The sequence below is a fragment of the Macaca thibetana genome, chromosome 4 (genome assembly GCF_024542745.1).
Source record: "Macaca thibetana thibetana isolate TM-01 chromosome 4, ASM2454274v1, whole genome shotgun sequence".
NCBI lineage: Eukaryota > Metazoa > Chordata > Mammalia > Primates > Cercopithecidae > Macaca > Macaca thibetana.
Window position 1 is genome coordinate 36591225 of NC_065581.1, and position 17462 is coordinate 36608686.

Below are 17462 nucleotides of genomic sequence, written 5' to 3' on the forward strand. Positions count from 1 at the left end.
GCCCTCTCCTGCCAGAGTCCGAGACATACAAGCTTGAGGCCTCCACCTCCTCACCTCCAAACACTTCCTACTCTGGTCCTCTTGTCTAGGAAGGCTTTGAGGATCTATTTTCGCATTTCAAACTCTTAGGGCACCCACTTATTCCTCACTCTCCCCAGATTACTTTTAGAGTTCCTTTAGGAGGACTTGAGTAATGCGCAATTTTCACAAGGTCAGTTTTCCCCAGGATTTTATTTTGGATTTCAAAGACTGATAAGATCTCCAGAAAATTTTGAGGACTGAGAATTTGTGCACATATATTTAATATATTGGCCAAAAGCCAGTCTCGGTGGCTCAAGCCTGTAATCCCAGTACTTTGGGAGGCCGGTGGATCACCTAAGGTCAGGGGTTCAAGACCAGCCTGGCCAACATGGTGAAACCCCGTCTCTACTAAAAAGACAAAAATTAGCCGAGCACGGTGGCAGGTGCCTGTAATCCCAGCTACTCGGGAGGCTGAGGCAGGAGAATTGCTTGAACCTGGGAGACAGAGGTTGCAGTGAGCCAAGATGGCACCACTACACTCCAACCTGGGTGACAACACAAGACTCAGTCTCAAAAAAAAAAAAAAATATATATATATATATGTGTGTGTGTGTGTGTGTGTGTGTGTGTGTGTGTATATATATATATATATATATATGCCCAAAAAAAGAACATGAACAATGAAACAAAACTACTACTGTATCGTGGCTATTATTGCTTTTTTAAAATATTTTTTTAAATATTTTATTTGTTATTTTTTACCTCCAAATACCATCACCATTTTATTTATTTTAATTATTATTACTTTTTTGAGACAGTCTATCTCATGGCTCACTGCAGCCTCAATCTCCCAGGTTCGAGCTCCTCTCACCTCAGTCTCCCATGTATTTGGGACCATAGGCAGATGCCACCACGCCCAGTTAATTTTTTTATTTTTTGTAGAGACAGAGGTCTCACTTTGTTGCCAGGTTGGTCTTGAACCCCTGATGGCCATTATTTCATAAAAGCACATTTTAACACCAAAGAAGTAGAAAAGACGTAATTTCAAAATAAATAATCACTTTTTAAATTAAATACATTTCTTTGACTGGGCAGTATGTTGAGACGCTACCTCTACTAAAAATACAAAAATTAGCCAGGCGTAGTGGCGCGCACCTGTAGTCCCAGCTACTTGGAGGGCGGCTGAGGCAAGAGACTCTTGAACCCAGGAAGCGAAGGCTGCAGTAAGCCAAGATCGTGCCACTGCACTACAGCCTGGGTGACGTCTCAAAAATTTTTTTTTGTTTAATAATAATAAATTTAATATATTTACCTTTAACAAAAACACTACTACATTATCCTTATTGTTTTCATTTTGCTGAAGACCAGTGAGAACATTGTCATGGAAACCACCACTTGGGCCACCAGAAAGATGCAGAAGAAAAGAAGTGAGACATTAAAGACTATCAGAGGAGGGGAAGGTGAAGGGGCAGGAAATAGGGGGAAAGAAGTCCACCAGCAAGGTGCTCCCCTGTCCTGAACTGACCCCCTTCTGCTCGCTGAAGTCTGAGGTGGCCAGTTTTGGGCCCTGGGCAGAGCTGTGGCCATGCCCACAGGTCAGGCAGCTCAGTGATTCCCAGCGCTGGAGACCCTGGTGATATGGTTCCTACTCCCCCGAAACGCAGAGGTACCCTGGACATGTGCCTGTGACCAGTGCTGGCAGGCCATGGTACAGGAGAAAAAGCACAGGACTTAGAGTCAGGAGCAGAGCTAGGCCTGGCTCTGCTACTTACCAGCTGAGTCACTGGGAGAAGTCCTTGCCCTCTCTGGGCCTCAGTTTCCTCAACTGAAAATAAAGGTTCTGAACCAGTTGTTTTTGAGGAAACCAGAAGATCTCTGGCTTAAGAAAAAGAAAAAGGGCCGGGCGCGGTGGCTCAAGCCTGTAATCCCAGCACTTTGGGAGGCCGAGACGGGCGGATCACGAGGTCAGGAGATCGAGACCATCCTGGCTAACACGGTGAAACCCCGTCTCTACTAAAAAATACAAAAAAAAAACTAGCCGGGTGAGGTGGCGGGCGCCTGTAGTCCCGGCTACTCGGGAGGCTGAGGCAGGAGAATGGCGTAAAAACCTGGGAGGCAGAGCTTGCAGTGAGCTGAGATCCGGCCACTGCACTCCAGCCTGGGCGACACAGCGAGACTCCGTCTCAAAAAAAAACAAAAAAAAAAAAAAGAAAAAGAAAAAGAAAAAAAAAATCCATGCACATAATATTTTGTACAGAATTCCAGCGGCTTCACCACCCCTCAGAGCCTTCAGTGGGTTCCCCAGGGGCTGCCAATCCTGACACACAGTTGCTGGCCCCTTGCCTTCAAATTTGCCACTTTCCTAAGCAGTCAACAATACTTCTCAAGTGTCTAACGGTCATGGGGGTATGGGCAAAGGAAGCCAGTGAAGCAGTACAAGAAGTATCCGTCCCCAGGCCTCATCTCCAGTTTACAAATGATCTGCGTGGATGGGTCGCTAGTTAGCCAAGGTAGCAGAACACACATATGAAGAGAGCTCAGACCACGACTGCTGGACCCCCCTTAATAGTTAATGATGGGAACCCCCTTACTAGGGGCAAAGCCCTCTGGCCGCTCCCAGTGTAGTTTAGTGGTAAGAACTTGGACCCAGGAGCTAGAATGCCCTGGATTTATATCTGACTCTGCCATTTCATCTTGTTACTTGGGCAAGTAACTTTATCTTGAGCCTTCAGTTCCCTAGTCTGTAAAACAGAGCTAAGAGTTACACAGCAGAAATGAGAGTAGATGCTAAATATTCCAAGACTCCCTTGAATTTCCCAGCCTCCCTTGCAGAAGGTTAGAAGGTTGGGATCATGTGACTAGTTCCAGCAGGTGGTTTGTGAATGGAGAAGGCAGGTATTCCATGGAGACCTTGGACGCTAGTTTTTTTTGTTTGTTTTTTTGTTTTTGAGACAGGGTCTCACTCTGTTGCCCATGCTGGAGTGCAGTGGAGCGATCATAACTCACTGCAGCCTCAGCCTCCCGAGTAGCCAGGACTACATGCATGTGCCACCATGTCTGGCTAATTTCTTAAATTTTTTTTGTAATGATGAGGCCTCACTATATTGTCCAGGGCTGGCCTTGAACTCCTGAGCTCAAGAGACTCGGTCGGGCATGGTGGCTCCCACCTGTAATCCCAGCACTTTGCGGAGGTTGCAGTGAGCCGACATTGTGCCATTGCACTCCAGCCTGGGCAATAGTGTGAGACTCTGTCTCAAAAAAAAAAAAAAAAAAGAGAGAGAGAGATCCTATCACCTTGGCCTCCCAAAGTGCTGTGAATACAGGTGTGAGCCACCATGCCCAGCCAGAGGCAAGTCTTATAGATGGTGTGGCTACAGGATGGAAGAAGGGTCTCTTGCCCCAAATCAGACTTTGCATAAAGCATTATTGTGCCAAGCCACGAAATTCCAGGAGTTCTGTTGTGACAGCCAGTGTTAATTACTCTGTGACAGCTAGTGTTAATACAGGGAGGGCTCACGGAAATAATGGATACAGGGCCCTCTGAGTGCGGTGGGGGCTGTTATTCTTGGCTGTTATTCCCCACCAAGACAGGATTTCTCAGTCCATTTCTTAAGCAAAACTTCAAAAGTAGAAGCAGGCTGGAGTGGTGGCTCACGCCTGTAATCCCACCAGTTTGGGAGGCCTAGGCAAGAGGATCTCTTGAGCCCATGAGTTCAAGACAGCCTGGACACATAAGGAGAACCTGTCCCTATAACAAATATTAACAATACAAAATTAAAAAAAAAAAAAAGAAATTAAAAAAAGCAGAAGCAGGCAGGCTGGGTGAGGTGGAAGCTTCATCCATAGGGAAGTCCTGAGGAAGACCTGCCTCCCCCAGTTCCAGGATTGCTCTATGCAGCTCTCCCTTAACCCTCTTCCCCATTCTGAGTTTTCTTCTCTTCCCACCCCTCCATTTTGCCCCCACATCTTGACTTTCACACAATTCACAGATGAATCCTTAGACAATTAATAAAATGATTAGGACTGCACCAGATTTAAGACTTAGAGACCATCTTGTCCCACCTCCTGGTTCTTACAGAAGAGGAGAATGGGGCCTGCAGCGGGTGTGAGCAGCCCAGAGGGTGGGGCTGGATTATCCTGAAGTTAAGCGGAGGATCTGGGGCTGCGAGGGCAGACAGAAAATCAGCAGCACGAAGGAAGCTCTTTTTCTTTCAGCATATATGTTTTGTGCCGTTTATAAAAATAAAATTTTGGAGGCCAGGTGCGGTGGCTCACACCTGTAATCACAGCACTTTGGGAGGCTGAAGCAGGACGATCACTTGAGGCTAGGAGTTCGAGACCAGCCTGGGCGACATGGGAGACCCCCGTCTCTACAGAAATTTTAAAAATTAGCTGGGTGTGGTGGCGCACACCTGTAGTCCCAGCTACTCGGGAGGCTGAGGCAGGAGGATCACTTGAACCTGGGAGGCAGAGATGGCAGTGAGCCGAGATCGCGCCACGGCACTTAAGCCTGGGCGACACTGTGAGACTCCGTCCGTAAAATAAATAAATACAATAAAAACATAGTTTTATCTTACAGTTTCAAGCTCCTACTTGGAAGTAACACGTATGGAGGCCCCTACAGTCTAGAATCCCAGCCGTGAGAGCCTCAGCGCGGTTCCTCCCTCCTTCCCTTCCGCAGGCGTCCGCGCCCTCCACGCCCCTCCTCCGCGGGGGCGGCCTGGGGCGCCGGGTCACGTGGCCGGCGAAGAGGGTTTATCTCGCTGCCCCTCCGAGCTCCGCCGCTGCTCTGCCGTCCAGGCCCATGGCCGCAGCCCTGGCGCTCGTGGCGGGGATCCTGGCGGGGGCGGTGATGCCCCTCTGGAGCGCGCTTCCGCAATATAAAAAGGTGAGGCAGGGAACGCGCCCAGCCCGCCGCGACCGCAGGGGAGGGTGGCCCCGCCGCAGGGGCAGTGGGGCCCGAAGGCGCCGGGCAGCCTGAAAGGGAGAGGTGGGTCCGGAACCACACCTAGGCGGGCAGCTTGGGGCATCCTCAGACGGACTTCAAAAGCCGCTTCACTCTCCCCTGGCGGCCTCGAGGGGAGAGAAATTGGCCTATGACCAGCACCCTCGCTCCCCCCACCTCCCCCCGCCCGTGCCTCTTCCGATGGCCTCAGTCCTGGGCTCACTTGCCTCCCCAAAGTGCTCACAGCCAAACCCTCCCTGCCTGCTCTGGTTTCTCCCCCTCTTTCTCCGCCTCGCCTCACTGTCTAGTGATTCTTCCAGGCACGAGGGCTCTCCCCTCTTCTCTTTCTCTCCCTCTTTTTCGAGCCTGCAGTCCCCTCATTCTCACCCCCCAAGCCCGCCCCGCAAAATGGGACACACCCTATGGGACTCATGGAGGTGAGGGCGGTCCAGGAAAGGAGAGGCCGAAGGAAAAGTGCTAACCCCCCTCTCCTCCTCTCGTCTGCTCCCCCGGGTCCTGCTGAGGGGCCGGGGTAGGGCTGGGGGGGACCAGTACCCCCAGGGGGCGACAACCTCATAACTTCTCCTGGACCCCTGGGCTCTTTGGCAATGGTGGGAACCCTCTCCTACCCTCCCACACAACTCAGGGATTGTCCCCAGCCTGGCAGACATCCTGCCTGTCCCCACAGAAAATCACAGACAGGTGCTTCCACCACTCTGAGTGCTACAGTGACTGCTGCCTCATGGACTTGGAATCCGGTGGAGCCTTCTGTGCCCCCAGGGCCAGAATAACCATGATCTGCTTGCCCCAGGTGAGGCCCTAGGATAGGGCAACTTCTGGCAAGTAGAGAAGCGGGCAGAGGAGGTTAAAAAAAAAAAAAAAAAAAAAAAACACACACCTGGCCCCACCTGTTTTTTCACCTCTGTCTGGGGTGCCCTTCCTCTTCTCCACTTGGCAAACTCCTACTCATGGTACAGAACAACTCCAGCCACCTCCTCTGAGAAGCCTTCCCTCCTTGGAGCTCCTGTACCCTGGGGTCAGACATGTATCTCCCTAACTAGCCATGTATTTTCTCTGCCTCTCCCAGTGATTAGAACTCTTCAAGGGCAGGGATTGCATCATATTCATCTATGAAGCACCTACCTCCAGCTTAGTGTCTGCACATAGTAGGTGCTCAATAAATGCTTATTTTTGTTTGTTTATTTTGAGATGGAGTCTCGCTCTGTCACCCAGGCTGGAGTGCAATGGCATGATCTTGGCTCACTGCAACCTCTGCCTCCTGGGTTCAAGCAATTCTTGTGCCTCAGCCTCCTGAGTAGCTGGGATTACAGGGATGCACCACTATGCCTGGCTAATTTTTGTATTTTTGGTAGAGATGGGGTTTTGCCATGTTGGCCAAGCCAGTCTCGAACTCCTGACCTCAGGTAATCCACCTGCCTGGGCCTCCCAAGGTGCTGGGAATATAGGCATAAGCCACTGTGCCCAGCCAATAAATGCTTGTTGAATGAATGAATATCTCTTCTCTCATATCACTGAGGCAGGGTAAGTAGGAAATGACCTTCCCCTTACTAGTCCCTATCTCCCTGCCACAGTGACATGATTTCTTGAGAGGAGCATGGCGCTGTAGTGGCAGGACCACAGCTTTGGAGTTGGACCTGAGTTTAAATCCTGACTTTTTCCACACCCTATCTTTGTGACCTCAAGCAGGTCATCATGGCTTTCTGAGCCTTAGTTTCCTCATCTACAAGGAGAGGCTAAAGTACCTACCCCACAGGCTGTTGGGAAGATTATGTGGTCCTGGGAAGGACAGCGTGCAGACCAGCATGGTTGTCACTCATTTTTAGGAATGCAGGGAGAAGAATGCTCAGTATGCCCTGTTCCTGTTCACCTGGCCCTGGGCCCAAACCTTTCTAGGATGAGTGGGCTCAGCCTCTATGTCCCTGTGTGGGGAGTTGACAATGCCCTAAGGAAGCAGCAGGGCCCCTACCATGGCCTGACCGTACAGCTGAAGTGGCTAGAGGGTTTTTTAATTTTTTTGAGACAGAGTTTTGCTCTGGTTGCCCAGGCTGGAGTACAATGGCGTGATCTTGGCCCACTGCAACCTCCGTCTCCTGGGTTCAAGCAATTTCTCTACCTCAGCCTCTGGAGTAGCTGGGATTACAGGCATGCGCCACCATGCCCAGCTAATTTTTGTATTATTAGTACATGACCATGTTGGCCAGGCTGATCTCAAACTCCTGACCTCAGGTGATCCACCCGCCTCGGCCTCCCAAAGCGCTGGGATTACAGGGGTGAGCCACCGCTCCCGGCCTAAAGGGTCTTTTTATTATCACCACTTGATCTGCTCTATCTCATTTAGTCCTCACAACAACCCTATGAGATGGGTTACTATTACTGTCCCCATTTGACAGATGAGGAAACTTCATTGACTTGCTGAAGGTCATGCAGTTACAAGCTGTAGAGACAGCCTAGGTCTGTCTTACTCCACCCCTGGTACTCTTGGTTCTGGTCCCTAAGAAGTTTAAGTCCCCATCCTTCCTGCATTCTGGTGACTCCCAATTCTCATACCCACTCCCTGCAGACCAAGGGAGCTACCAACATCATCTGCCCTTGCCGGGTGGGCTTGACATGCATATCCAAGGACTTGATGTGTGCCAGCCGGTGCCATATGATTTAGAGGAAGATGCAGACTGATCACTGCTTCCTTGGGGCCAGAGGCCCTGGGTGCCACCAACTTGCACCAAATCCAGCTCCTGAGACATTAAAGTCACTTCCTGGCCTGGCCTCTGTCTGTACTTTCTGGGCGAGGCGACCTGGTGGGGATTGCACCAGTCTAGGGGGCAGGCAAAAGGGGAGACTGGAGGCATGAATGAGCTTCTCATGGGATTTGGCTCTGTCCGGAGCTCAGGGTAGAACTCTAGGAAGGGAATGTCGCAGGGAGGGTGTGGTGGAGCAGGGGCTGGGTCTGGGAAAGGGCCGATTCTCTGGTTGGAGGGCTGGAGGGCTGTGTGGGAGAGTTGGGATTGAGGAATATGCCTGTAGAGTGTACGTTGGGGTGCCTATCAAGGGGTGTGTGGTAGGTAGAGACTAGGTGGAGGTATCTGAATATTTCACGGGGCGGGTTGGGGGGCACAAAAGGGTAGAGGTCATTAGAGAGTTGGTGAGAATGTGCAAAGTATAAATGCAAAAATACCTGTGGTGGGAAAGGGACCTGGTGCATCGATGCCTCCGCTGTCTCAGGTATTGTCAGTTCCACTGCATGGACAAAGAAACTGAGGCCCAGAGAAGCGACATGACTTGCCCTAGGTCATATAATTGCAGTAGCAGTGAGGCCTGTTTCTGCTGCAAGTATCTTAAAAACCAACCCAAATTGGTCTAGGTGAGGAGGGGATTTCCTGGTGATCAGAAGTGGAAGTCCAGAGGTTGGGCAGCCCTCAGGTGGGGCCAGAGCCAGCAGCTCTCAGGCTGAATTCCTTCTCAGTACTCACAGACATTCCAGGTGTCACCTAATAACAAGTAGGATTTATTGAGCATTTCCTGTGTTCCAGACACTGTGCGAGGTGCTTTCTTTTTCATTTAATTTAAAAATTTAAGACAGCACCCAGGCTGGAGTGCAGTGGCTCAATCGCAGCATACTGCAGCCTCAACCCCCTGGGGTCAAAAGATCCTCCCACGTCAGCCTCCCAAGTAACCGGGACTACAGGTGTGTGCCACCATGCCCGGCCAATTTCTTTCTTTCTTTCTTTTTAATAGAGACAGGGCCTCAGTATATTGCCCTGGCTGGTCTTGAACTCCTCGGTTCAAGTGATCCTCCTGCCTCAGCCTCCCAGAGTGCTGGGATTACAAGCATGAGCCACTGCGCCTGGCCCAAAGTGCTTTCTTAACTGTATTGACTCATCTTTCTGTCACAACAGGGCTATAGTAGGTGTTATAATTATCCCTATTTTACAAACAGGGTATTGAGGCTCCTAGAGTAAGGGTTGGAACTGAGACTTGAACCCAGACAATCCTGCCCCAGAGGCCAGGCTCTTAACCACAAATCCACCATGTACATCAATATTGTGCCTTTCAGAGAAAGAAAACATCTCCGTTCCACAATTCTCAGCAAACATCCTGAGATCGGTTCTGATTGGATTGGCTTAGTCTGCCTGAACTAATCACTGTGGTGGAATTTGCTGATTGGCCTGGCCTGAGTTTTGTGCAGGATGGGAAAATTCTGACAGGGTTGGGTGCTGGTTTTACCTGGTGTTCCCACAGCTGAGAGCACACCCACATGGTTGGTGTGCAGGATATTTTGCTGGACCTTAGAAAAGCCGCCACCACTTGTGGGCCATGATGCTACCCCAATGGCTACTGCTGCTGTTCCTTCTATTCTCCTTTCTCTTCCTCCTCACCAGGGGCTTTCTCCAACAAAATACAACCTTTTGGTAAGAAAGCTGGAGAGTGCAGTCACCTCCTCCTCCACTGTCCTAAGGCCTGTACTATTTGGGGAAGTGAGTGGGCATGGAGGCTGGTGTGGGAGAAGGCCAGAAGTGGGGGCAGCAGGGAGTGCTGGGTGGAGGATGTCTCGGAGGAAAGAGAAGACACCCTGGTCCTGGGAGCTGTGCCAGGGCAGTGCCAGGTGCTGCTGCCACAGAGGTGAAAGTGAGAGAGCCCCCCTGCCCACGCACACATGTGGTGAGGGAGACAGGTATTCACTCATGCAACACATTTTTATTGAGTACCTGCTATATGTAAATTATTTTTCTACATTTAGTGATAGGTCTGTGAGCAAGAAAGATAAAAATCCTTGCCCTTGTGGAGCAGTCACTGTAGTGTGTGAGGCAAAGAAGTAAAACCTTACAATAGATGCTGTTAATAATGGCATCTATCTCAGGTGATAAGCAAGGAAAGTGAAAATAAGAAACGGGCTAGGGACGTGGTGGTATGAGAAGGGTTTGCAGGGTTTTTTGTTTGTTGGTTGGTTTGTTTTTTTTTGAGATGGAGTCTTGCTTTGTCACCCAGACTGGAGTGCAGTGGGGCAATCCCAGCTCACTGCAACCTCCGCCTCCTGAGTTCAAACGATTCCCCTGCCTCGGCCTCCCAAGTAGCCGGGATTGCAGTCACCCACCACCATGCCCAGCTAATTTTGGTTTTTTTTTTTGTATTTTTAGTAGAGACAGGGTTTCACCGTATTGGTCAGGCTAGTCTTGAACTCCTGACCTCAAGCAATCCACCTGCCTTGGCCTCCCAAAGTGCTGGGATTACAGGCATGAGCCACAGCACCCGGCCAGCGTTTGCAGTTTTAAATGGGGTGCTCAGGGAAGAGCTTACTAAGAATGGGAAATTTTAGCAAAGGCCTACAGGGAGGGAAGTCCTTCCTAATGGGCAAAGCAGGCAGGTCTCTGGGAGAAGAGCGTTCCAGATGGAGGGAACAGCCAGGACAAAGGTCTGGGGGTGGAAATGTGCTGACATATTCAAGGAATAGCAAAGAGGAGTGGGAGAGAGTGGAAATCATGGGAGATATCAGAGAGATAAATGGAACAGAGTTACAATATTCTCATTTATTCAACAGTTATTCATTCAGCACCTGCTAAAGTCCTTACACATTACAAAGCACCTGCAATGTGTAAGGACTTTAGTCCAAGGGGCTAAGAAATACAGCAGTGAATATGAGAGCAGAAGATCTGTGTCCTAGAGCTGAGGTGCTAGCAGGGCGAGATAAATTATTTTTAAAACATATAAATAAGATGATTTCAGAGAGTCATAAGTGTTGTGACCAAAGTACAACCAGGTGATGGGGACTGCTCTGCTGGTGTCCAGGAAGTCTTCAGCCCGAGGCAGGAGCGGGAGACAGCCGGGCAAAGAGTGCAGGACAGGGTGCTCTGGGCAGAGGGCCAGCAAGCACAGATGCCCTGGGGTCAGGCCAGGTGTGGATTCAGAGCCCCAGTGATGGCTTTGAATCCAGAGAATGACATTGTGGAAATTATCTTTTGAAAAAGACTCCTCTAGCTGTTCTGGGAAGAACTGACTTGAGGAGGTTGGGGAGGTGGAAGCGAGAATGGGGATGGTGAGGGGGCACCTGGGGGAGGTCACTGGCAAGGGTGGAAGCAGGGGGGCCGGGAGGCGGCTATAGCCAATCCTCCATTCCTGCTTTATTTTCTTTATAGCACGTAATCACACATAATAGGATTATACATATATAATATAAATATTACTTGCTTTATATATATAACATATATGGTAAAAATTACACCTAACTAGGTGCCCAAATCTTGAGTTTACATAGAAATCAATGGATTTGAATCTATGCAGACCCCCTCATCACTGCCATCAGAACAAGATATAGGACATTTTCAGCACCCCAAAAGGCTCACTCTCCCCTAGTCAATAGAACCAAAGGCAACTGTCTCCTGACTTCTATTATTATTATTATTATTATTACTATTATTATTTTTGAGATGGAGTCTCGCTCTGTCGCCCAGGCTGGAGTGCAATGGCGCAATCTCGGCTCACTGCAAGCTCCGCCTCCCAGGTTCACACCATCCTTCTGCCTCAGTCTCCTGAGTAGCTGGGACTATAGGCGTCCACCACTACGCCTGGCTAATTTTTTGGATTTTTAGTAGAGACAGGGTTTCTCCGCGTTAGCTAGGATAGTCTCGATCTCCTGACCTCGTGATCCACCCACCTCAGCCTTCCAAAGTGCTGAGATTACAGGCATGATTACACCGTGCCCAGCGACTTCCATTATTATAGACTGATTTTGAACTTTGTATGATAAAATCACACAGTATGTACTTAGAAAAAAAAAAAATCTGGGTCAGGCACAGTGGCTCAAGCCTGTAATCCTAGCACTTTGGAAGGCCGAGGCAGGTGGATCACCTGAGGTCAAGAGTTCGAGACCAGCCTGACCAACATGGTGAAACCCCATCTCTACCAAAAATACAAAATTAGCTTGGCATGGTGGCACATGCCTGTAATCCCAGCTACTTGGGAGGCTGAGGCAGGAGAATTGCTTGAACCCGGGAGGCGGAGGTTGCAGCGAGCCAAGATCGTGCCATTGCACTCCAGCCTGGGCAGTAGAGTGAGACTTTGTCTCAAAAAAAAAAAAAAAAAAAAAAAAAAAAGGCGGGGGTGTGCAGGGTGCGGTGACTCGTGCCTGTAATTCCAGCACTTAGGCCGAGGTGGGCGGATCACAAGGTCGGGAGATCGAGACCATCCTGGCTAACACAGTGAAACCCCGTCTCTAATAAAAATACAAAAAAATTATCTGGGCATGGTGGTGGGCACCTGTAATCCCAGCTACTTAGGAGGCTGAGGCAGGAGAATGGCATGAACCCGGGAGGCACAGCTTGCAGTGAGCTGAGATTGCGCCACAGCACTCCAGCCTGGGCGATAGGGCGAGACTCTATCTCCAAAAAAAAAAAAATCTGACTTATTTTGCTCAACGTTTTATCTGTGACACCCTATCATTTCACTTATGTATCTCTTCCCTGTCTTCCCTCTTTAGAGCTTTACTTGTCCAATAGTGCAGTTACTAGTGTGAACCCAAAATATCTGAGACAGGTCTCGGTCAATTTAGAAAGTTTATTTTGCCAAGGTTAGGGACACACCCGTGATACAGCCTCAGGTGGCCGGGGTGCACCTTGCTTTTTTTTGTTTTGTTTTGTTTTGTTTTTTGGGGTACAGCTTGCTTTTGTACACATTAGGGAGACATAGTACATCAATCAGTACATGTAAGGTTTACATTTGTTCAATGTGGAAGGGCGGGACAACTTGAAGTGGGCGTGACTTCCATTCCAGGTCATAGGTAGATTTAAACATATTCTGATTGGCAATTGGTTGAAAGAGCTATTATCAGCAGAAGGGAATGTCTGGGTTAAGATAAGGGCTTGTGGAGACCAAAGTTTTATCATGCAGATGAAGCCTCCAGGAACAGGCTTCCTAGAAAATAGATTGTACATGTTTCTGATCAGACTTAAGGTCTTTGTTAATGGTAATGCTGAATGGGGTATTAATGAGGCATGTCCAGCCCCCACTTCCCGTCATGGCCTGAACCAGTCTTTCAGGTTAAATTTTAGAGTGCTCTGGCCAAGGAGGGAGTCCATTGAGATAGCTGTGGATTGGTGGTGGTGGGAGGCTTCAAATTTTATTTTTGGTTTACACTAGCCACATATAGTTACTTAGATTTAAATTTATGAAAATTCAACAAAATTTAAAATTCAGGCCAGGTGTGGTGGTTCATGGCTGTAATCCCAACATTTTGGGAGGCCAAGGTGGGAGGATTGTTTGAGCCCAGGGGTTCAAGACCAATCTGGGCAACAAAGCGAGACTCCTGTCTCTTACTGGTGGAAGGTATCTGAGTTATTGGCAATGAATCTGCATGCATTTGCAGCAACCTCAATTCTTGCCTCCTCAGAAGAAAGAATTTGACTGAGGGGCATAAAGCAGACAAAGAGACTGAGGCAGGTTTCAGAGCATGAGTGGAAGTTTATTAAAAAGCTTTAGAGCAGGAAAGAATGGAAAGTACACTTGGAAGAGTCCCAAGTGTGCAACTTGAAGGACAAGTGCAGTGTTTAACCTTGGCCACCTCCAGCGTCGCGTGCCTCTCTCCCCTGATTCTTCCCTTAGGGTGAGCTGACCACATGTGCAGTGTCCTCCTTACCCTTGGGTAGTGAGCACACGCAGTGTGTTTAGGAAGTTGTACGCATGCCCGTCTGAGACTTTCTTCCCTTTTCCAGTGGAGTGCGCCCACGGAAATTCATACTCCTCCATTTTTTCTCTTAATGTGCGTTCCCGGGCTCACTCACCCAACACCTGAGATTTTACTGGAAGCCCTTTTTGCTTCTCTCTGGCCCCTGCATTCAGTGAACACTTTTTTTTTTTTTTTTTTTTTTTTTTTTTTTTTGAGGCGGAGTTTCGCTCTGTCTCCCAGGCTGGAGTGCAGTGGCCGGATCTCAGCTCACTGCAAGCTCCGCCTCCCGAGTTTACGCCATTCTCCTGCCTCAGCCTCCCGAGTAGCTGGGACTACAGGCGCCCGCCACCTCGCCCGGCTAGTTTTTTTTTGTATTTTTTAGTAGAGACGGGGTTTCACCATGTTAGCCAGGATGGTCTCGATCTCCTGACCTCGTGATCCGCCCGTCTCGGCCTCCCAAAGTGCTGGGATTACAGGCTTGAGCCACCGCGCCCGGCCAAGTGAACACTTTAATGTTAACAGCTATGGACCATTAGATTGTCTCTCCCTGGAGCCTAGCTGCCAAATTGTCATTTTTGGAGAGGCAATGTGATAACTGTTGAACCATCACCTGACATTCCTGGTGGGAGGGGGAGAGCCCTCTCCTACCCCGCTCATGCCTGTCTAACTACCTGTAACATCTCTACAAAAATAGAAAAATTAGCTGGGCATGGTGGTGTATGCCTGTGGTCCCAGTTATGTGGGAGGCTGAGGCAGGAGGATTGCTTGAACCCAGAGGCTGAGGCTACAGTGAGCCATAATTGCACCACTGCACTCCAGCCTCGGTGACAGAGTGAGACCTTGTCCAAAAAAAAAAAGGAAAGGAAAGAAAGAGGGCTGGGCGCGGTGGCTCACAGCTGTAATCCTACTAGCACTTTGGGAGGCTGAGGCAGGTGGATCACCTGAGGTCAGGAGTTTGAGACCAGCCTGGCCCATGGTGAAACCCTGTCTCTACTAAAAATATAAAAATTAGCTGGGCATGGTGGCGCACGGCTGTAATCGCAGCTACTCGGGAGGCTGAGGAAGGAGAATTGCTTGAACCCAGGAGGTGGATGTTGCAGTGAGCCAAGATCGCGCCACTGCACTTCAGCCTGCGCGATGGGAGCGAGACTACATCTCAAAAGAAAAAAAATAAAAAAGAAGAAAAGAAAGAAAAAAGTTTTAAATTCAGCTCCTCAGTTGCACTACCATATTTCAAGTGCTCAGCAGTGGCTAGTGGCTATTGGACTGAGCAGAAAAAGCACATTTTCATCACTGCAGAAAGCTCTGTTGGACAGTGCTGCTCCGGAATGTCAGCTGCAGGTGGACAGGGATTTCTGTTTCTGTTGTTCCCAGCTGTATTCCCAGTGCCTGGAACAGTGCCTGGCACACAGTAGGTGCTCAGTATTTGCCTGTTGAATGACTACTGAAATTGTCAGAGATGATGGGTGGCTGTGATCAATAATGTTAATTACTGTCCTAAGCCCCAATACTGGGTGGAGGTCATTGATGTGTGTGGCGGGGGGGAGTGGGTGGGGGGAATGTAGGTGACCATCAGCCACCGGTGAAAGGGTAAGTATGAGTTTTCGGGAGAGAAGACTGCAGCAGAATGAAGTGCAAGAGAGAGACAGGGAAGTCTAGACCACCCTGGTGTGTATGAGAAGCAACCTGTGTTGAGGGCACCAAGAGTAAACCTTTTAAAAACCGTTCAGTCCCCTCCAGGCACCCTCCATCTGTACAGACTTACCCTGGCCCCCACGTAGAGACCGCCCTGCCTGGCAGGAGCCAGAGATGATGGTGGGAACACAGTCTGGGGAGAGCCCCGTAGGGAGAAAGCCCCGGGCGGCAAGGGCGGAAGGCGGGCGGTGGAGCTTGGCGGGGCCGTGTCCCTCCCTGCAGGGCCTCAAGGAGGTTTGCATCCGGAACCAGGACTGCCAGACTGGGTGCTGCCGACGGGCTCCAGACATCTGCGAGTCGCACTGCGCGGAGAAGGGGTCCGAGGGCAGCCTGTGTCAAACGCTGGTGGGTATCGGCGCCTGGGGGGAGCCAAAGGGGATTCAGGGGAAGGGGGAGACGGGGCGGGCCAGATTCCTGGGGAGGAAAGAAGGGTAGGTGGGCGGAAATGTCCCGGAGCCTGGAATTCCCCCGTGGGACTGCACCTCCAAGCCTTCTGGGGGAGCCTGTGGACGGAACCAAAATGGCAGCCCACCCTAGGATCTTGGAATCCTGGTTGGGGGCGGGGAGGCGATGCTTCACTCCCTAATGTGGGTTCTCATTCTCCAGGGGTCCTCTCAGCAAATGCCGAAAGTAGTACAGTAAATGGGCACAGCTAGGTCTGGCCTCTGCCCCAGAGCCCCGTCTTCATCCAGTACAGGAGTTCTGCTGTGGCCCCGGGTGTTCCTAGTGGAGGATGGGCAGAGGCAGCCTCTGAGCTGGGTGTGTAGGGGAGGGAGTGGATTTGCCCATAGAAGGATTTAAAGACAAGACATGGAGGCCTTACAATGGTGTGTCCATGGACTTAGGACAGGCAGATGGATCAGTGACAGGCAGGGTTACAAGGGCTGGAGCTGGGAGGGCACTGAGCAATCCAGGAGCCAGCCTGGAGAAGGCAGCCAGAGGTGCCACTCTGAGCAGCTGTCAAGTTATCCTTTATCCCTGGCTCCTGGCTGTGGGCAAGCAGGGAAGCCCTGGAGCTGGGCTGGGCTGGGCTTGGGGGCTCAGGGACGAGCTGCCCGCAAGGTCAAGGTCAAAGTCCTGTCTTTCCCAGGTATTCTTTGGCCAATATAGACATTGTCCCTGCCTGCAGAACCTGACTTGTGTATATTGGAAGAGTGAGAAATGGTCTGCCATTGCCTTTGGCCATTGTCAGAAAATTGGAAGGCAGAAGCTGGATGAGGAAATGTTCTTCTAGTGCTCCCTCCTTCTTGCTGCCTCCTCCTACACCTGCTGTCCTCCCTACCCAGAGCTCTGTGCTCCGCCCTGTTCCCCAGAGCCTCCGCCCTGAGTGGAGGGAAGGGGGAAGGAGTGATGCGCCATCACTGAAATAAAGAGCTTTTTTAATGTTTGCTGCCCACAGAGTTGGGGCCTGGGTGGGCTGGGCTGGGGTGGGCATGGTGCAGGTTTCGGGGGGGCGGGAGGTGATATGAGGGAGGAAGCAGGAAGGGACACTGTTGGGCTTGGGGTCTTTTCCCAGTTGGGGCATGAATGAAAGTCCCCCAGAGGAGACCAAAGCTCCCTTCCCACCCCAACCCCTTTCTGCCTTCAGCCCACTCTGTAATCTACCCCCCGAAAGCCCAGTTCACACGTGATATTTCAGTTCCACGACCTTAAATTTCAGAAATGTGAAAGAAGGTACACAAAACATCCATGTGTATGAAGAATTGATGATGTTTATGGAGCACTTACTAGATGTTAGGGGCAGCTCTAGGTGCCTTATGCACATGATCTCGTTTCGTCCTACAACAAACCTGTGGGGTCTGTCCTGTTATCGCCTCTGTTTTGCAGGTAGGGACACAGGGGTTGAGCAACTTTTTCAAGGTCACACAGTTGGAAAGTGCAGAATCTGAATCTTCTGGGAGGCAAGAGAAAAGAGGGACAAGAAAAGAAGAAAGGAAGGAGAGCCTAGGAAAGAGTGAGAAAGACTGGAGCAGTGACTGTGGTGTGGGGTTGGGGAGAGAATGAGTCAAGTGGAGTTTTAGGAAGTCTCAGTGTGTGGTGAGGCTTTTCGAGTTAGATGATAGCTCGCTTGTTTGTGCGTGGTGCCTGTTATATTCAGGTTACATTTTGGAGTTAATTATTTCAGAT

At 50.1% G+C, this 17462-nt stretch overlaps 2 protein-coding genes across 2 annotated transcripts; both read left to right on the forward strand.

The window, feature by feature from the left end:
• Positions 1 to 4804: 4804 nt before the first annotated feature.
• CLPSL2 (colipase like 2) lies at positions 4805 to 7743 on the forward strand. The gene is made up of 3 exons (XM_050787883.1): positions 4805 to 4909; positions 5655 to 5777; positions 7548 to 7743. Exons 1-3 carry the CDS (start codon positions 4826 to 4828, stop codon positions 7641 to 7643), a joined length of 303 nt encoding a protein of 100 aa, XP_050643840.1. The 5' UTR covers positions 4805 to 4825; the 3' UTR covers positions 7644 to 7743.
• A 1555-nt stretch (positions 7744 to 9298) lies between these two features.
• On the forward strand, positions 9299 to 16608 carry CLPSL1 (colipase like 1). Its single transcript, XM_050787881.1, is given in 4 exon segments — positions 9299 to 9365; positions 9368 to 9393; positions 15558 to 15680; positions 16426 to 16608. Coding segments are annotated over 4 exon segments (360 nt in total). The 3' UTR covers positions 16570 to 16608.
• Positions 16609 to 17462: the final 854 nt, after the last annotated feature.

Bases quoted from the DNA above. Each gene is read 5' to 3' on its own strand.
- CLPSL2 (XM_050787883.1), top strand. From the start codon at position 4,826: ATGGCCGCAGCCCTGGCGCTCGTGGCGGGGATCCTGGCGGGGGCGGTG. The intron at 4,910-5,654 runs GTGAGGCAGGGA...CTGTCCCCACAG, and splicing joins CGCTTCCGCAATATAAAAAG to AAAATCACAGACAGGTGCTT. The intron at 5,778-7,547 runs GTGAGGCCCTAG...CACTCCCTGCAG, and splicing joins CCATGATCTGCTTGCCCCAG to ACCAAGGGAGCTACCAACAT.